Source organism: Anabrus simplex, chromosome 1 (genome assembly GCF_040414725.1).
Source record: "Anabrus simplex isolate iqAnaSimp1 chromosome 1, ASM4041472v1, whole genome shotgun sequence".
NCBI classification, from domain to species: domain Eukaryota; kingdom Metazoa; phylum Arthropoda; class Insecta; order Orthoptera; family Tettigoniidae; genus Anabrus; species Anabrus simplex.
The window spans coordinates 424538313-424559763 of record NC_090265.1 but is presented as its reverse complement, the minus strand read 5'-3'; the positions used below and the strand labels follow the sequence as shown (position 1 = coordinate 424559763).

The 21451-nt window shown below is 40.7% G+C and overlaps 1 protein-coding gene across 1 annotated transcript; it reads left to right on the top strand.

Annotated features, from left to right (window-relative positions):
• Positions 1-1301: 1301 nt before the first annotated feature.
• On the top strand, positions 1302-20155 carry LOC136866896 (uncharacterized). The gene is made up of 6 exons (XM_067143993.2): positions 1302-1365; positions 4510-4605; positions 9811-9953; positions 13967-14031; positions 18016-18099; positions 19906-20155. The coding sequence occupies exons 2-6, from the start codon at positions 4510-4512 to the stop codon at positions 20025-20027; spliced, it is 510 nt and encodes a 169-aa protein (XP_067000094.2). The 5' UTR covers positions 1302-1365; the 3' UTR covers positions 20028-20155.
• Positions 20156-21451: the final 1296 nt, after the last annotated feature.

Here is a 21451-nt window from a genome sequence, read left to right as displayed (position 1 = left end):
TCCGCTTAAGGAGACCAATCCTCTCCTATGCCTTCAACGTCAAATTACCTAGGTCCTAAACCATTCAAGCCAGGAAAAGATTTTTTTCTGTTGTTCGTATGACTCACGGTTTACGTGTTAAATGTAATATCACAACATTAGTGAGAGTAGAATTTTAATTATCTTGTTTTTTTTTGCACGCCTAAATATTTTTTGTAATTTTCTAAATAAGGTTCTTATTTACAAACAAAATTCGATACGGAAGTTAACACAAACAACAGCGGGTCCAGTATATCTGTGGCTTGGTTCTGAAAGGGCCAATGTCATTTTTGAACGAAATTGAGATATTAACTGATACAAACGCTTTTTATCCTTGCTCGCAACATGTTAAAATGGCCAATGTCTCTGTTAAGTACTAAACGAACAGTTAACGTTTAATTAAATAAGCCTTTGCCAATAATGTTAGATTAGCAATAAAGATTAGAGACCTGAAAATTTTTAAAGAATACAATAGAAAAAATTAGCGTTTAAGAAGGTGACTTCCACAAAGAAAGTATATAAGTTAGTTGTTGAAAAAAATAATTGGAAAACTATAAGCAAAACTTCAAATGCTCATAGCTCAAAAACAGTTTTTTTTGACATTGGACCTTTTAGAACCAAGCCACAGATATATGCCGGCAATTTTAAGGTGTTACTTTCAGCCACGGGATCTATAAATCTGGAATTCACACAATGAGAAAAAATGGGCTGAAATTTAACGCATACAAAACACATTATTTGTTAATGGGAATCCTCTTCCATATTAGGTTGTTAAAACTTCAATTTGGGTTCTGCGAATGTTCATGTCCTGAAACCAACAGGGTGATTGAAGCTTTTTCTTTTCATGTGAGTTATGTGCAGAAATTGTGAGAGATGAGGAGTTACTTACAACCTGCGGAGCTAACACGTTACACGAATGAAAGAGGTCGTAAATCGTGCGTACTAAGAAAGAAACAAACTCAATTTTAATGCATTTGCGATGTGTTCCATGGAATGCAACTTCGGACTATAATTTATCAGATAATAAAACACTCAAAAACAACAACAATCATTTCGAAAATGTTATTGACCTGATCTTCGTACTCTTCAGCTAAAGTAACGCTGAGCTTGATTAAAAAGGAGAATCAATTAGTACCTGCGAAATCTATTTCGCTTAATTTTTAAATCTCAAAGAGACATAATGCGTCATAGAGTGATATATACATACCCTCCTTACTCTCAGAGAGCTATTTACACAGATGGCAGATACAGGTGCATCAAGAATTCAAATAAAGAGACGAACTATAAATTGGGTCCCGTTTCACAACAGAGCGCCATTCTCTTTCTGAAGGACATCCGATATTCAAGGTAGGATTAATTTTGCTCATACACTCTACCATTTTAGGGTAAACATTCTATTGATAATTTGTTCGCTAAGTTTACATTCGTTATGTTTGTCTGAAAACTGCATCCTCTTGAATAATGGTATGTGAAAACTGTGTGATATATTTTGTGTGTATCGTTGTAATACTGGGCAAGAGAATATTATTTATATATTACCGGTCTTTTCGGCAAGTTACTTCAATAGATCACAGCTCAAGGGTCAATACATATAAGGAATATCTATCCAATTATTTATATATATATATATGGAAAAAAGTATTGATTAGTAAGCTCCCTCTGTAAGTATGTAGATCCCAAGATCCTATGTTCAGATCCGGTTTAGGTAGCTGGACTTTTCAAGGATGGAAAGAAAGTCCATTCAATTCGCCATGTCGTGCAAAATCAGCATTTAATAGATCTCTGTCGATATATTTGGTGTTTACCCGGGAAGATTAATAAACACTAAGTCATATGCCGCCTAAAGAATTTCGGTTTCCCTGCCATCTGGTATAGAAAAGCAGATTGTCGAACGTGACACGGACGCATTCTAAATGGCATAAAATCAAAATACCTATAACACATTAGCTGAGGCGAAACTCCTCCTCTTCTTCTTCTTCTTCTCCTCCTCCTCCTGTTCTTCTTCTTATTGACTCCTTTACGCATTTAGTGTCATTGATAATTTTAAATATTGAGGTGCAGGAGGAAATTATATCGATGATTGCTGCTAATAATTGATGCTAATTCATATTTTTAAATCTAGGTCAGTTAACAAAGTAGTTAAAGTAATAAGAAAATATAAGACAGTGGGAAAACCATCAGTGATTATTTTAGTGAAATATAACTCTTGGTATAAATTAATGTGATGAGAGCGGACGAATGAGGAAGAAAGATCCTCAGGAATATTTATGGTCCTGTGGATGAAAATTGATCCTGGAGGATTCACCGAAGTACTGGACTGAAAAAAAAAGTATTTAGTGGGACTTAAATGTTATAACAATATTATTCTTTCTTCCTTTCTTTCTTTCTTAATCCGTTTGCACTCCAGGGGTGCTTTTTCCTTCGGACTCAGCGGTGGATCCCACCTCTACAGCCTCAACGGCAGTGTCCCGGAGCGTGAGAATTTGGGTCGTAGGGATACAACTTGGTAGGAAGACCAGTTCCTCGCCCAGGTGGTCACCTCTGCTATGCTGAACAGAGGACTTGTGGGACGATGGGAAGAACGGACGGGATAGACAAGGAAACGGGGAGGAAGTGGCCGTGACCGTAAGTTAGGCACCATCCCGGCATTTACCAGGAGAAGACGTGGGAAATCACGGAAAACCACTTCCAGGATGGCTGAGGTAGGAATCGAACCCTAGTCTACTCAGTTGACCTCCCGAGGCTGAGTGGACCCTGTTCCAGCCCTCGTACCACTTTTAAAATTTCGTGGCAGAGCCGGGAATCGAACCCGGGTCTTCGGGGGTGGCAGCTAATCACACTAACCACTACACCACAGAGGCGGTATTTTGATATCACTGTTTAATACAAAAGACTTGAGGCACGATGGTCAACAATCCCATACGCGTAGTTCGAGTCCAAGTAGGGCTAATAACATGTATGTATTATCGTAGTTAGGGCAAAGGTCGTAAATACATCTAAGTTATACGTTATACTATCTACAGTATATGAATCAGTAAACACTACATCAAAATGAACCTCTTTAATTTGTAACTATTAAATTACATATGAAGATTTTAAAGAACAGCAATCAAAAATTTTAGGCAATAATAAATAACAATAAAGTCACAAAAACAACATATGAAAACCAGCCCATTAAGGCCTTAGCCTGCCATGGTGACTTTTACAATTTTGCTTTACGTCGCACCGACACAGGTAGGTCTTGTGGCAACGATGGGATAAGAAAGGGCTAGTTGCGGGAAGGAAGGGGCCGTGGCCTAGGTATAACCCCAGCATTTGTCTGGTATTAAAGTGGGAAACCACGGAAAATGACCTTCAGGGCTGCCGACAGTGGGCCAAGGTGACTTCTGCCCATCCGGATGGCTTACAGATACTAGGATGTCAAGTGACTGGTGCGACCGCATCCTCAATTTCATTTCTTGCATTTCTTGTCCGGGTAACAGCTCCTTAAGCAGACTTCACCCCGTTTCATCCTTCAGTCCAGAATACATTCCCTGGCTGGTCGGGAATGGAATCTAGGGCGCCGGGTGAGAGGGAGACAGCTACCTCATCACCACAGGGCTAGTCAATACAAGCACAAAATTAGTAGAAATCTCAGAAATTTATTAATAGCGTCAGTTTTTAATTTGCAGATGATTATTGGTAGGATCAGAGGTGGAGTAGGTCCTTTTGAAATGAAATGAAAGTATATAGCTTTCTTAGGATGAATTATGCCTTTGCTGGCAAGATGTAGTGTTTACAGTGCACTATGTCTTCTGGTATGGGCTAGAATAAAATTGTTACTTTCATTGATCTGTCTCAGTCTTATCCTTGGCTTTGACAATATGAAAGTGACTGAGGTATGAGTGATGCTAGTAATGCCATTCCTTATGCAGCCAGTCCCTGCTATGAATGGTGTGAAAATGTCGCTCATAGGGTCGGTTAGTGCAGGCATTTCAGTGGGCTTAGCAGACTGATGTGCAATAGCAACTTCTGGCTCGGTGAGGAAAGCAACGGGAAACTACCTCACTCCTCATTTCCCTAGTACGCCTCTTCAGTGACACTTAGGCCATCTATGACAGCTAATGGTGAACCTGTTGAGGATCCAACCAGCCTTCGGGCTGAATACCCAACATAACAGGATGAATTGGAAAGGGTAGAATTTTGAACTCTCTAAGAATGAGAGTGTTGATTGGTTAAAGGTAATGGCCATAACACCAGGAGTTAGGAGATTTTCGGGGTCATAAAGAAGAAATGACTAAGGAAGGCTGGACAGGAATAATACCGGAAGGAACCTCACAAAAGTTATTACACTCTCACCTAGTACCCCGTGAACACCAGTGAACTCACGAATGTTACTCCATGGGGGACTGGATTATTTTACCTACATTGCTCTCTTGTTACAGAATATCGATTTTCGGTCTGAATAATTAGCACTATACGTATTATACTTTACACCCACATCTGTTTCAGATGATGAACTACCTCGTTCTTCTCGGAGCAGCTCTAATATCCTCCTGCATGTCCTGCAGTTTGCCATATGCATCCCAGAACCAAAATGTCAGCACAGTGAGTACAGGACATTCATTCTTGTAGTTCCGAGTTTCTTATCGGCAAATGTTGAACAAAGGTCAAAGTCTTTTGATTTTGGAAACAAAGACTACAGAGAAATCTGTGTAAATGCGATTGTATTGCATGCACGTACTTTTACATTACACGAAGTTAGAAGCATATACACAGCTGAGGTAAAATACTGTGACTGCCTTCCTAATACTATAGACAACGTGTTTCGATCTGGACGTATATCGGCTCACAGTATCCAAATCCACCCAGAAAGTTTAGTTTTTCCTTCAGTGTTTTAACCAATTGTGACCGTACTTTTGGTAAGTTCTCAATTGAGGAGTGTCTGTTCGAAAGACACTATTTCCACCCTAAGTAAGTTGTAGATAAACGCAAGGAAACGTATAATAAAAGGCACATGGAACGCACACATAATCGGGTATGGTACTACTTTTAAGTAATTACATCTTTCTGGTCTGGATTGCACACGGCATTCAAGAGTTTTCAAGTACTGTAATGCATGTGGACGAACTATTAAAAAAATAAGTGGAAATACTGTAACTTTCTTGGAACATACGCTCCTCAATTGGCCTTCAAATGGGTGAAGTTGGTGGCCAGGATAATCTTTACCCTATGAAGTACGACAAGGTACAATTCCTAACTTAAAAATGACATTTCCATCGCCGAAGCTGCACTGAAGAAGTATATTTCACCCTTTCGATTTTGGAGTATCTGAGGAATGATATTGAAGTTGCTTAGCAGCCTGTATTTCTTCTGTTCTGTCATTTATCAGTTTACCTCCAAGGAACCCACGGCAACGCCCTTGAAAGGGCCTTAGCCTGACCAGTGACCGCTGCTCAGCCTGAAGGCCTGCAGACTACGAGGAGTCGTGTGGTCAACACGACGCATCCTCTCGGCCATTATTCTGGGCTTTCAAGACCGGGACCGCCATCTCACTGTCAGATAGCTCCTCAATTCTAATCACGTAGGCTGAGTGGATCTCGAACCAGCCCTCAGGCCGAGAGAAAAATCCCTGACCTGGCCGGGAATCCAACCCGGGGCCTCCGGGCGAGAGGCAGGCACGTCACCCCTACACCACGGGGCAGGTCAGTTTACCCTCCAGGGTCGGTTTTCCCGTCGGACTCAGCGTGGGATCCCATCTCTACCGCCTCGAGGGCAGTGTTCTGGAGCTTCAGACTCTGGATCGGGGATACAACTGGGGAGTATGGCCAGTACCTCGCCCAGGTGGCCTCACCTGCTATGCTGAACAGGGGCCTAGCGGGGGATGGAATGATTGGAAGGGATAGACATGGAAGAGGGAAGGAAGCGGCCGTGGCCTTAAGTTAGGAGCATTACCGGCATTTGCCTGGAGGAGAAGTGGGAAACCACGGAAAACCACTTCTAGGATGGCTGAGGTGGGAATCGAACCCACCTCTACTCAGTTGACCTCCCGAGGCTGAGTGTACCCCGTTCCAGCCCTCGTACCACTTTTCAAATTTCGTGGCAGAGACGGGAACCGAACACGGGCCTCCGGGGATGGCAGCTAATCACACTAACCACTACGCCACAGAGGCGGACCAGAATCCTATTGAAACCAGGATATTCAGTCACCGTCGTGGTATCCTCCCATAGTGCATTCTGGTTATTTCTCCTAGCAGTTATACTACAAGGATCAAGGATTGAGCCTAATACGAAATTCGATATTTCCAGTTCCTGTTTACAAGGAGTTGGACCTACGTTGTATCAGGAACAGCGATACTAGGGCACTGTACAAATTATACACGATTGTGCTGGTTGTTGTTTTAATGTAAATGATGCCAACGTAATATTCATCGAAGGAATATTCCGTCACTAGAAAAACTGAAGGCCGATCATAGAAAAGGAAAACTTTCGTAAACCAGGAAATTTAAAGCCTCCATAATCCTCGTAAACGTAGTAGCTCTGGGATCTGAAAAGAACAAAACAAGTGTTAACAGTTAACCCTAGAATGGTAACAATACGCCTCATAGACGTACATGCAAATGTAAATGCCCGCCAAAGCGAGTGACTTTGACAGGGCATCCCTACCCTCCAGCTATGCTGCAAACAGCCCCCCTACGTGTGTCAGTCACGTCCCAGCCGTGTTCCTGTCCACGTTCGGTGAGTAATAATGCCTCTTACGTAAGGTAGTGCGCCTGAGTGACGCATAGTTACCATTTAATGTCAAGTTTTATACGCCTCTCAGACGCATTGTTACCAATAATAGACGTATAAAAGGACGGAACGAGACCATTATCTAGATACACTTTTCTAGTCAAGCTGTCTGATCAGTTGACATATCCTTGGATGATGCAAAGGCTCCAACAACCACACATGCCCCATGCAGTTAGGGACAGCATCCAGAAATGTTTGGGGAATGTGTCTGAACCTGGTGTTGAAGAAACAATGGATAGAAACCTCAAGAGGAAGTACTGTAGCTACTGCTCCTACAAGAAAAGGAGAATGACGAATATGGTTTGTCACAAGTGCAAAAAATCAATTTGTGGTGAACACAGCAGCAATGTGTGCGTGCAGTGTAAGGTAACACTGCCTACTGGGCTAGAAGAGTTGAAGGCTAACATTGGTGTGATTCTTTCTAGTTTATTTCATATGAGATTTTATCAAATTTGTTGTAGGTTATTTATCTTTTACTTGAGTTACTTCTGGAACAATAATTTACTTTCAACAAGCTAGTAAGACTGTCTTGAGGGTCAAATTTTTTAACTGGTGTTTATTTTTATGCACCACTTGTGCCTTGTATATCTTGTGTTGGAAATAGAATAATTAATTCAAGTTTCAGAAAAAAAAATTATTGAATTAACCTCTATACTTAGTGATGTAGTTAACATGAAGAACGTTGGAGAAAAGAAACATAGGAGACAGTACAGGCGTTGTTTTGCGCCGTGTACGCCTTGGAAGCGTATAGTTACCAATAAGCGTTAAATTTCCTTGTTACCATTCTAGGGTTAACCAAGGCGTGTCAGAAAGCGAGGATGGCAGAAGGAGTTTGGAAGAGTACAGAACCACTCAATAGTTTACGAGCACCACATAAAATTACAAAAAAATATATTGTCACTGTACTTATATAGTTCTTCTGGACAGACCGTGGAAGCTTCACATCTAACAGCGCTTAACATGATTTCTCAACAACACATCGTTACTATGTAACTTTTGTAAGACTACGGCCCAAGTGCGTGTTTTCACAAATCTTGAAATCTGACTAAGATGATCGATCCTTATAGTTCAACAGCTAGGAGAAATAACCAGAATGCACTATGGGAGGATACCACGACAGTGACTTAATATGCTGGTTTCAATAGGATTCTGAAATGAATACAGGCTGCTAAGCAAGTTTGATATCATTCTTCAGATAGCCGAAATGGCCACATACGTGCGTGTTTTCACGTTGCAGTTCACATTCGGAGTGTGTACTGGCATAACCCATCGTATATGGAGTTGTAATAATTATTAACAGAATTTGAATGCAGTAATATTATGTGCTGCTTTAGTTATTTCTCGATGGCGGTCGATGTCAAAGTAATACTGGATTCATCCCGTGTTGAGAGACAGGTCAGCAAAGGGGACATTTGTGCTCCTACATAATCCACTGAAAGAAAACCTTTGCAAGATTTTCGAGTATTATAGGATGTCCGTCAGTTCATGAGTATTTTTGAAACTCCAAAATGAAAAATTCGCTGTATATTACATATTCCACTTTACAAATAGCACTAGAAATGAGATTCATACTGTTTCAAAAATAATTAAAAGCTGTGAATTAACTCAATAAAGATAACACAAATGCATAAATACCGTTCGCTCTAGCTGTGTGTTATGTAACTCTTGAGTGCTATGCTAGAGTAGTGTATTTCCCTTCGCGTGTGGTCATACAAAGCTGAAACGCTGGCGTGAAAACCAGCGAACGAATGGACCCAGGTGCGTTCTCCACCGGGTGACCTAGAAGGTGCGCCTCCCTTCCTCTTCTTCGGTGGAATATCACGCTATGTCTGCCCAGTCTTGTCCAAGCTACTGTGATCCATATTTCTGGAGTATTTTCACGCAGAAAATCCACCTAAATCCTCCTAACTGGAATTCTAAAACGCCTGTTTCCTTCTGAAATTATAGTATAATTTAGATCATGCCGGTGAACTGTAATCATGCATCATGTTATTGCGTTTGTAAAACAAGATTCATTCACATTTGACTGATGTAGGCCTAGTATGTCTCTATGGGATTTCTTGCTCTTGGACATGCTAATAAATTTAGACTAAATTTCATCAAAGAGAGATCTCGAATTTTACACACAATAAAAATGGCAGTTACATTATTTTCATGCACTGCGAACTAATCTGAAGTCTGAACCCCATACGACAAAAAGGAGATGTATAGTAACATAGGGAGAATGGAAGTGAAAGTGGACTACTTTTAGGGGTTCAGTGACCTGCAACTACTGTGACATAATCAAGGGAAAATAGCTCGCTTAAACGCGAAGTCGAAAACATGAACAAAAAATGAAAACCAGTACATATTTTTTGAAATTGTTATGCTCGTAATACTGTATAATTTGACACCTAACAAATGATTTTAGTCGTAATACATTACAACGACTTGTCTCACACAGACGTTAAATCTCTAAAAAAGGATTAAACCGACCTCGATAGCTGCAGTCGCTTAAATGCGGCCCGTATCCAGTATTCGGGAGATAGTAGGTTCGAACCCCACTGTCGGCAGCCCTGAAAATGGTTTTCCGTAGTTTCCCATTTTCATACCAGGCAAATGCTGGGGCTGTGGCTTAATTAAGGCCACGGCCGCTTCCTTCCCACTCCTAGACCTTCCCTGTCCCATCGTCGCCATAAGATCTATCTATGTCGGTGCGACGTAAAGCAACTAGAAAAAAAAAAGAAGGATTAAATTTCGGGGCAGTTTTAAAATATTTAAAAACGGATCTTTTTAGAAAACATAACCTTAACAAAATAAAATCTGGCAAAAAGTGCGCAATAAGCTTGCAGGTTACATTACATTTTATTAAATTATGGTGTTAACGTTTAGACCAGTGCTGCAAGTATAATCGACGCCAGACACAGTTGAGATCACACGTGTTGTAAGTTGAGTTCGTAGTGTTCGGCTTCAGGTGGACAGGAGTAATTATGAGCAATTTTTTGAAGTGAAATAATCATACCTGACATATTATTGTTTCAGGAACACATGGTATGGCATGAACAGTATCGGTACCCGTACCCATTGGGCCTGATGGAACTGCAAGGATGTCTTACAATTACCGTCGATCCAGGTACTAACCAAGGAGACGTCATACTTTCGGGAAAATTCAGCAGAGTTCCTCTGTGAGTATGATAACTACGTTTTTTTTTTTTTTGCTAGGGGCTTTACGTCGCACCGACACAGATAGGTCTTATGGCGACGATGGGATAGGAAAGGCCTAGGAGTTGGAAGGAAGCGGCCGTGGCCTTAATTAAGGTACAGCCCCAGCATTTGCCTGGTGTGAAAATGGGAAACCACGGAAAACCATTTTCAGGGCTGCCGATAGTGGGATTCGAACCTACTATCTCCCGGATGCAAGCTCACAGCCGCGCGCCTCTACGCGCACGGCCAACTCGCCCGGTGATTACTACGTTTAAATATATTTCTTGTTAAATTAAGTTTCGTACTTTCATCAACATATTCAGACCACGTGTCAATATTACACTGGCGGAAAATGACATCCCAATACCAAGAAGACATTAGTTTACAGGAATGCAATTTAATTTAAACTATTGCCTACGTAATTATATTTATTTGATTAAAGTTTCCAGGTCACAGGTCCAAGTATGTGCAAGAATTCATGTGATATAGTGGTACGTTAATAACCGCTGTAGTTGTCACGATTTTGAGTGCAAACATGAAAACGAGCATGCATTGTGTCGTACAGGTGTCGAATTTCATTGTGTCGGATGGAGTTCCAGGGCTGTTGCACATCGTCAGTCAAGTTAGCAACGGTTAATGCTGGTGAAATGAAATGTCGTATGGCTTTTAGTGCCGGGATATCCCAGAACGGGTTCGGCTCGCCAGGTGCAGGTCTTTCTATTTGACTCCTGTAGGCGACCTGCGCGTCGTGATGAGGATGAAATGATGATGAAGACAATACGTACACCCAGCCCCCGGGCCATTGGAATTAACCAATTAAGGTTAAAATCCCTGACCCGGCCGGGAATCGAACCCGGGACCCTCTGAACCGAAGGCCAGTAGGCTGACCGGTCAGCCAACGAGTCGGACGTTAATGCTGGTATTGGATGACAATCAATTTATTGTCCCATACTGTACCATATGTGCTCAATGGACGTAAGGTGAAGTAATCTCGCACACCAAGGTAATAGGTTGACACTCTGTATAGCACGTTGGGTGACGGCTGTTGTATAAGGACGAGCATCATCCTGTTGGAAAACTCCCTCTTGAATCTTTCAAATCAATGGCAGCACAACCGATCTCCGTGGAGTAACGGTTAGTGTTATTAGCTTCCATTATCGGGACCCGGTTTCGATTCCCCGTACAGCTAGAGAGGGCTGGTATGTGGTTAATATGGTACATGGAGATCCCCTCCATTGGGGGTGCGTCTGAAAAGAGGTGCACCATCTCGGGATGAGGACACGAGTTTACTTTTTTACCAGTCTGACGTACAAATCCGCTGTTAAGGTTCTTGGGATAACGACGAAAGTGCTCTTGCTGTCAAAGGAAATCGCTCCCCAAACCATAACTCCTAGTGTAGGTCCGGTGTGTCAATGCCGCAGACAGCTTGGTTCCAAGGGCTCACCTGGCCTCCTTCTCACCAACCTGGGGCTATCACTAGCACCAAGACAGAAACGGCTCTCATCTGAGAACACAACGGATCACCACCACCACCACCACCAAAGGTAGTAATATAAGCCTGTACACAGTTAACCATTATGTTGTTGTATTGAAAGAAATACAAGGAATAATCGATCACCCTATTGAACGGACAGTTTGGAGTGAACCCCATTTCCTATAGGAATCAATTCTTCGATAGTTCTTGCCAGTGGACGGATTTCAGAGATTTGAATTTCCTGTGGATAATTTCAACGCCTACGTAAACGAAGTGTTAGTCTTTGAAATCGAGGACACGCCTCTCAAGAAATTCTCCTCTTGCGTTATATTCAAATAGTTCCTGTGTCACGCACTCCACAAAATTGAATATTTCTTGTACACTTAAGAAATTAATAATATCGTTTGAATTCCCCCTCAAACGTTTTTTCCATAAAACCACGTGATATGGATAAGAGAGACGAAGGGAAAGTTGGTGTTTACATATGGGCAATAGCAGATAGGTTAGTCACGTGACGGGAAGTGGACACAACGTAGATGGCTCGTGAATTAACTTTTCGCTTGAATGGAAGTCAACAACAACTTGACTGTCTCACATCTTTACAAGGAGAGGCAACTTGCCAATATATTCTTTTAAACTTTCCGTGACAGAACCTTTCCGGACAGAATTCCAAAGGCCGGGCTGAGTGGCTCAGACTGTTGAAGCGCTGCCCTTTTGAACCCAACATGGCAGATTCGATTCTGGCTCAGTTCAGTTGTACTGGAAGGTGCTGAAATACGTCAACCACGTATCAGTAGATTTTCCGGCACGTAAAAGAACTCCTGCGGGACAAAATTCCGGCACCTCGGCGTCTCCGAGAACCGTCGAAAGTAGTTAGTGGGACGTAAAATATTATTATTATTATTATTATTATTATTATTATTATTATTATTATTATTATTATTATTATCATCTTCCTTCCAAGTATTGGGCCATATGACCCGTTACGGTCTTGCATTTTACTTTTTGCAAGACTTGAAAGCAATCAAATGTCCTTCCGACGGGTTGCTAGCCTGAATGAAGATTATTATTATTATTATTATTATTATTATTATTATTATTATTAATATTATTATTATTATTATTATTATTATTCAGAATTCTAAACTGAAATATTTCACATAGTGGTTTTTGCTAGGTGCAACTACGATAGAGTACAGTTGCGTGCAGAAAATCTGGCCCATTCCCGTAGATTATAAGTTTTTCACATTTACCTAACTAACACCTTAATCCACCGATCCATCACTGGGTTTGAAGTAAATCTGGAGTAACAAAAAATAATGAACGATGTGATGCCCTGGTGTGAAAGGAAGAAGGGGTTAGAAATAGCCTCCTTCGATGAAATAAGTTATATAACGATTGGAGTGACAGGTTAGTCCATTGTAATATGATTAGGGTCTCGACTTGTATAGAGATGGATATGAAATGCTCATCCATTGGAGGAAGGTAAGTGTGGCGGTGGTGGTGGTGGTGGTGGTGGTGGTGGTGGTGGTGGTGGTTATCGTTTTAAGAGGAAGTACAACCAGGCAACCGTCCTGTATATAGCACTAATCAGAGAGAAAAATGGTAGGGATCCGACACTTCGAAAAATGAAGTTATCGGTCAAAGGAAGACAAGGGTGACGAAGGGCGTGAAAATGAAAGGCTTCCTAGGCCTCGATACCTGATACCATCGGGGTCGGAAAAGAGCAAGAATGACCAAGAGAGGTCGGATAGGATAGATGAAAGTGAGATGCCTGACACAAGTAAGTGGAAAAAATGCCAGGACTGAGGTAAGGGCCCCACGGTCGCCAACTCACGCTTACAAGTTCAGAGCCCCTGGGGCCCGTTTTAGTCGCCTCTTACGACAGGCAGGGAATGCCATGGGTGTTATTTACCATCCCCAGCAACATAGGGAGGGGGAGGTAAGAACTTGTCAGTCATATTACTAGAAGTATGCTCTTGAGAGGGGACTGACGCTGAAGAGGGTGGTGGTTCTGTAAGACACTTCATAACTAACATTAATCGCCGTTCTTTTATGTGCCACAATTTCTCATCGCAAATGTAAATGCGGGATGGCCATTTCTTAACATCCCTTTGGCATGTATTATATGTCTTTTTGTTTTTTTGCTACTTGCTTTACGTCGCACCGACACAGATAGGTCTTATGGCGACGATGGGACAGGAAAGGCCTAGGAGTGGGAAGGAAGCGGCCGTGGCCTTAATTAAGGTACAGCCCCAACATTTGCCTGGTGTGAAAAATGGGAAACCACGGAAAACCATTTTCAGGGCTGCCGACAGTGGGGTTCGAACCTACTATCTCCCGAATACTGGATACTGGCCGCACTTAAGCGACTGCAGCTATCGAGCTCAGTATTATGTTTTATACAGTATCTCATAGCTGAATGAATTCTTTTATTTACTTCATTGATTAATATTTAGATTATTATGTTGAGAAATGAATTTGGCTTCGTGAGTGTACATGAAATTCTTTTCCTTCCAGATTGAAAGTAACCGGAACAGGATTCCTTAATGGCAGCCGACTGAACACCAATTATGACGGACTTGGTAAGAACAACTTATTTTAATACAGCATTGTGAATGCTAAGGATTATATTATGTCAAATTCAGCAATAGTTACGATATTTTATGATAGCCTTAGAGCAACTAATGGCAGGGAGTCACTTATAAAGGAGTAGCGTCTGGGTTACAAATCGACACGATGCAAAAATATTTCCCTTTGAATACTTCTACAGAGTGTGCCAAGAGATGGAAAAGGAAACCAGTAGATTTAGATGACAGTATGTACTGTACATCAATATGAAGATAAGAAGGTGAACATGATTATGGGGCAGGTTTCATATAGACAACGGTATGGGACTTAAGGAGAATAGACAGTTTTAAAATAATTAACAGCGTCCAATAATTCTGGTAGATACTCCAAGAAGATCAGGTACGTCTACTACAATGTGTGGGATATTTTGTGCTCATTATTTCTCATTCCAGACAGTAGGCAACACCTAATTTGCCTGTTCAGTAGAATGTTTGGCCAAGGAGAGAACATTGGTCCAGTGTATGGAACCCACACTGGGATTGCCTGATACGAAAACTGGAAGAGATCCAAAGGAAAGCACCATGATTTGTTCTGGGTTATTTTCGACAAAAGAGTAGTGTTACAGAAATGTTGTAAACTTTGGGCTGGGAAGGCTTGGGATTAAGGACACGAGCTGCTTGACTAAGCGGTATGTTCTGAGCTGTCAATAGAGAGATGGCGTGGAATAACATTTGTAGATTTTTTTTTTTTTTTTGCTATTTGCTTTACGTCGCACCGACACAGATAGGTCTTATGGCGACGATGGGATAGGAAAGGTCTAGGAAGTGGAAGGAAGCGGCCGTGGCCTTAATTAAGGTACAGCCCCAGCATTTGCCTGGTGTGAAAATGGGAAACCACGGAAAACCATCTTCAGGGCTGCCGACAGTGGGGCTCAAACCCACTATCTCCCGGTTACTGGATACTGGCCGCACTTAAGCGACTGCAGCTATCGAGCTCGGTCATTTGTAGATGAATAAGCTTGAGTAGATTTTTTAGAAGTGGGAAAGATCATAATATGAAGAAAAGGCTGGAATTCAAGAGGGCAAATTTGGACAAATTTTCATTTATACGAAAATAAGTATTTATTTATTTATTTATTTATTTATTTATTTATTTATTTATTTATTTATTTATTTATTTATTTATTGATACGTACACAGGTGACTGATACTTATTTACACGTCCTTAATAAGTATATGTATCTTAATCATTATGGAATAGGTTTCTTTGATAATCTTTACATTAAGGACAGTGTACATTTTATCCTAGTAATATATCCAGATATCGTAGCGTACAGTAGTTATGTAATATTATCATCTGCGTACTTTAATTCCAAGTCAATTTTCTGTCTCCTGTCCGGCCGTTTGACTGAATAGTCTGCGTTGGAGCTTTCGGTTAAGAGGGCCCCAGACCGAACCGGAGATTTTAGCTGCTTCAGATGAATTCCTATGGCGTGGGGGCTGGATGCTAATTTTTATCTTAATACTCGACAAAATGTCTCTCCACATAGGGTCGGCGTCAGGAACGGCATTCGATCACATAGCTGGACTAAAATGCACATGTAGTGCCGATACCAAATAGCTTGGAGTGTATCAGTTAAACGTCCATACGGACGTAAAGCAAATAAAACTTTTAGAAAAATATTATTAAAATGTTCATATACGGTTAGGTGAGAAATGAACTTAGATGTTAACTTCTAAAATACCATGCTCACACAGTACTCGCATATTTCACGGTACCTCAGACGTGTTTATATTATGCCTGGTAGGCCAAAGTCTAAGACTGAGTGATGCTAAACCCGGATCAGGTTCGATATTTTTCCGATAGGAGGCATTTGCAATGACAGTTAATTTAACAATAACACTTGTAGGGCTGAGTTAAACACGGAAAGAGTACCCATTTTTGCTACTGACCGCATTCGAATTGTGACATTGCTGCAAGATGAATGGCGATTAGCGGATGTCACTGCTCGCGTTGGAGTGAGTGAAAGTGATACATCCGGAGTTTGGAAAAAATTAAGGGACACAAACGGTTGATGATCGAAGCGGACGGGACGCCAAAGCAAAATATTTCGCAAGGAGGATTGTAATTTGTTGTTTCCAGTACGTCGAAGGTCCACTGGCATCTTTGCGGATTCATTGGAGTGAATGTGTGAGATCAGAGAGTCTGAAATCGGCTGCATAACGGAGGATTGATATCAAGGAGATCCTCGTCGAAAGCTCCTCTTAAACAACACCTTAGGACGGCTTGTATGAGTTGGATAAAAACTCGTAGAGCTTTGCATCAGGAATAGTTGAAGCGTACGCTGTTTTCTAAAGAGGTTACCATAAGTTTGCATCAGTGAACCAATATAACAGGAGCGTTAGAATCTAGAGACGATCCGATGAGGGATGGAACAAGCCCTTGATCCTGGAGCGCCATCAACAGCATGTTTTGTGTGGGATCATGTTTGGTCGATGTTCTCCTCTAATTTTTTCCCAGGGTAATATGACTGGTCTGGTATACAGAGACAACATCCTCCGATCTGTAGCTATAGGATTTGCTGCCAGTGTGGGCTTGTGCCCATCGTTCTGGAGTGGTTAATTAGTTCATTGAGGCGCACGCCATACAGCGAATGGTGTGACCTGCATATTCTTCGAACCTGAAATGTGTTGAACATGCATGGCCTGAACCGAAGAGAGCAATTGCCAACCGTCCTAACCCTCCTGCTAAAGTTCAGCAAGTGACTGAAACTGCTATCCAAGAATGGAATAATCTGCCCCAAAACAACTTGGATTATTTGTTGCTGAGTATGCTTCGTTGTGTTCAAACATGCCTCAGGGCCCAAGATGTCTATTCACGGTACTGATATGCCTCACAGTGAACGATAATTTCGTGCTCAAAATACCACTTTACCAACTTTTTGCTTTGATTGCGTTTCTGTTGCTTTTCTACAGTTCAGCATAATTTACTGGTACATACACAGAGAAAAATAAAAAAGTGCATTAAACGGATATGCAAACCTTGTTTTCAGCACTGTAAATAATTTTAACAAAGTACAACGGGCGTTCAATATACAATGCAACACATTTTATTTATCGGCCAATTTTGGTTTTAAAAAATTGGAATTTTGTTTGGGATATCTTTGAATATTTCCGCTTCGTCTCGTAGAGTTTCGCTAATATACGATAGGTGACAGCGCTATAACTAGCCTTAAAAGTGGCGTGTATAACGGAGTTACGTACCAGACAGAGAGCAGTTATTGAATTTCTTTGGGCGGAAAAGCAGGGCATTACAGATATTCATAGGCGTTTGCAGAAAGTCTACGGGGACCTGGCAGTGGACAAAAGCACAGTGAGCCTTCTCCACGACAACGCACGACCTCATACAAGTCTGCGCACCCGACAAGAGCTCACAAAACTTCAGTGGACTGTTCTTCATCATCCACCCTACAGCCCGAATTTTGCGCACTTTGACTCCCATCTGCTTGGCCCAATGAAGGATGTACTCCACGGGAAGCACTACGAGGATGAAGTTATCGATGCAGCACGACATTAGCTCCGACATTGACCAGTCGAGTGCTACCATGCAGGCACACAGGCCCTCACATTACGGCCGTGTAAGACCGTTGCATTGACCGGAGATTATGTTGTAAACCAGGGTATTGTAGCAAAAGGACTGGGGAAGAACATTGTGTATTTGAATCTTCAATGAAACCAACATGCTTTCATACAAAAAGTGTATTGCATTAAATATTGAACTCCCTCCGTATTTGTAGATTAAGATCCGTAACTTTTCCTTCTCTTCTCGAATTATACTACGGGTTAGAATAGCATACAGTCTTTTCAATCGTTTGCTATAACAAGTTTTGAAAATACTGTATCTCCTTGTGGAATATAATACACAATGTGTTTTGCAACATAAGTGTATCGCTGGTATTTTGTCGTATAAAATGACTTCGTATTGTATTTATCTTGCAGCTCATATGATGAGTGGACCCCGTAACGTGGTCTATACCGACAACAAGGATATCTACATCGATCACTACTGCATGTTTGGAGCTGGTAGGTGACATAAGAAACATTATTTATTATTATTATTAACAAATACATTGCAACTGGGAAACATCCCGGTGGCAGTAATAACTTACTGTAGTGTGATAATACAATAAGTACGGCCTCAATGCCGTGTAACAGAATGCTGCAAACGTAGCATCGGAGTAGTCGTGTCCATACTGTAATGGAAAGGTAATTTAAAAAAAAAAGGAAGGTGACGCCATCACATATAAATTTACACACACTTTACAGAATGATGGAGTCTATTGTTGAAGCATATTACCTTTTTGGGAAAAGGCTTTAAGAGCTACAGGCAATGCGTTTCAATTATCAATTCCCCGATTTACAATTACTAAACAACAACAACAACAACAACAACAACAACAACAACAACAACAAAAAGAGCACAACAAGCAATTTAATGAAAAGAAAATATTACGAGAAATTTACTAGTCCGATATTCTAAATCCAGCATCAACATATACAAATTCACACACAACTTAAGTATTTCCAGTGCTTAACACTATGGTTTACTATACTATTGGTTGAGCTTACTACTAGCTTGACATTACAACACCGTCATCTACAAATTCGCACGTACGTTAAGTATTTCAAAATTTTACACGATTACTTACAGTAAATTGAGCATTCCAATTCCATTGTAAATGCAGCACGTTCAAATATACATTCACACATACCTTAAATAATTCAGTTGCCTTAATGCTACTACTTACAGTAGATTGGGTTCTTCTTCTGCTTCTTCTCATTATCATAATCTTCTTCTTCTTCTTATTCTTCTTCTTCTTCGTGTGCCATGTTCTCGCAGAACGTTGGCGATCAGTAGCATGATCTGTTGTTTCTTCATAGCTGTTCTGAACTGAGTAAGGTTCGTCACCCCAAACCACTGGCTCGAGTCGCCGAGTCACGATGTCCTACTTCTCCCCGGACCACGTTTTCTATTAATTTTCCCTTGGGGCATCACTGGCACTTACTGTTCCGCATCATATGACCAAAGTATTGTAGCTTCCTTCTCTTGATGGTAGAGAGAATTTCTGGTTCTTTGTTCATATGGTGAAAAACTTCTATATTGGTCATTTTAGCTGTCCAAGGTATCTTCAGCATCCTTCGGTACGTCCACATTTCAAATGCTTGCAACTTCTTGCACATGGTCTCAGTTAGTGTCCATGCCTCAATGCTGTGTAACAGAATGCTGAAAACGTAGCACCGGAGTAGTCGTGTCAATAGTCTAATGGAAAGGTAAAGAAAAACAAGAAAGTGACGCCATCACTTAGAAATTTACACACACTTCAGAGAATGATGGAGTTTATTGTTGAAGCATATTATATTTTTTGAAAAAGGTTCTAATAGTTGCAGTTAATGCGTTCCAATTATCAATTCCCTGATTTAGAAACGAATGTTTACCATAGTTAGTTTTCTGCGATCTACTTTTTACTTTATGTGGGTGATTATATTATTATTATTATTATTATTATTATTATTATTATTATTATTATTATTAATTTAAATAATGTATAAGATGTGCCATGCGGGAAATTGTACAATTTCATGAAATAATTTAATTAATATTAGAGACTTATTCTATTTCTGCAAGAAGTAATTAGGCAGTCAAGTTGAGTTATTCTATATTTAAAAATATTTTACAGAGAGCAATACAGGAGTCGATTCAGTAACAGTAAAGGAGCGTGTACTTTCATATTGGATGTCGATGATTAATCACAAATTTTATCTACCTGTACTCACAAAAATACTAACAAATATTTTAAACTCACATGTGTTTAATATTATCTCCAACAGAGATCGCTACTGTATTCACTTCAGAGGTTAATCCTTCCGACGAGGTCTTGCAAAAGGCCTGGGAAATGGTTGACAACTCTTCTGAGCTTGATCGCAGTCGTTTTAAACGGGTCACCTGTTAAGATCGTGACCCCGTGAATCCTGATCGATTTGTTTGAGCAACAAGTCTGTAATATCACCTATGTATCTATCTTCAAATATGCCATTATCTCAGGCAAATGAAATTACAATAAATTATACTATAAATCAGCTCCTGAAGACAAGGAATTCAAAATGTCATGTTGAATTTCCAAATTGAATCTGGTAAATAATAGTACACGGAAACACATCTTGAATAAATATTTCAACAAATAATAAATAAGCTGTAGTTTTCTCATTACCCTTTTCCACAATATCCTTACATTGCTTTGTTCAACGATTTTGTATGAATAAATGTAATATATTCCGTGCAGAATATCTACGCGCTCAGTGTTGTAGGATTAGAGAATTATGTTGTGAAAAAAATACTTATAACATTTCTATGTAGATAGGACATCTTGCCTGCCTCTTACCCACAGGCCCCAGTTTCCATTCCCCGCCAGATCTGGGTTTTTTTGCCTGGATCCGAGGGCTGGTTCGAGGTTCCGTCAGTGTACCTGAGAAAAGATGAGGAGCTATCTGGTGGTGAGATGGTGGAATCGGTCTGGAAAGCAAGCCAAGAATAAATAATGACTGAGGGGTTTATCGTGCTGACCATGCGTCACCTTGTAATCTGTGGAGGCATTCTGACTGAACAGCGGTCTCTTAGTAGACCAACGGCCAATACGCCTGGAGCAGTATGAGGGAAGAAGACATGGTTTGTCGTAAGTGTGATCCTGAGACGTACTGATCACTGAGAAAGCTAACTATTGGAAACTGCCTTCGTTTTAAGTTGAAGCGTCCATGTGTCAGAAGGAATAAAGTGTTAATATGGGCTAGGCTACGTGGCTCTGACAACTTTTCACCGAATATTTCGACAGTTTCTGAGATTTTTGAGAAGTTCATTTTGGATTTGAGGGGGCTTCTGCCTCGGTCAGTTTGGCTTTAAGTTACGGGTAGAATTAGAATTAGTGGTATTTTGAAACTAGAATTAGCAGTTCATCTTCCAGGTAAAAGTGTAGCTGCTATTCAGGTAGACGCTACTGTGCTAGCGTGATCCCCCTTTCTTCAGATAATACGATGCACTGTCGAGCTAACTACCTGATGTCCAGCGAAAATAAAACAGTGCTGTTACAATGTGCGTGTTTAGTGTATCTGAAGGATAACAAAGACTATATTAATAGTAATTCAGTTTTCTCCCATCTACGACTGGTGGCCCTAGCTTTGAGATAAAGGTGCTACATTCCTATATTGTGTACGTGCAGTTCTAGGTCTACAAAATATATTTCTTCAGATCGGACCTAGGAGGGTTAAGTTGTTCATTGATTTACTTAAGTGTGTATTATGGACCACTTTGTTCCGAATAATGTCGTATAAAATCTTTATTTGTTGTATATACTTTGGCTATAATGTTCTGGAATATATTCTG

Bases quoted from the DNA above. Each gene is read 5' to 3' on its own strand.
- LOC136866896 (XM_067143993.2), top strand. From the start codon at position 4,510: ATGATGAACTACCTCGTTCTTCTCGGAGCAGCTCTAATATCCTCCTGC. The intron at 9,954-13,966 runs GTGAGTATGATA...TTTTCCTTCCAG, and splicing joins AAATTCAGCAGAGTTCCTCT to ATTGAAAGTAACCGGAACAG. The intron at 14,032-18,015 runs GTAAGAACAACT...TTTATCTTGCAG, and splicing joins CACCAATTATGACGGACTTG to CTCATATGATGAGTGGACCC.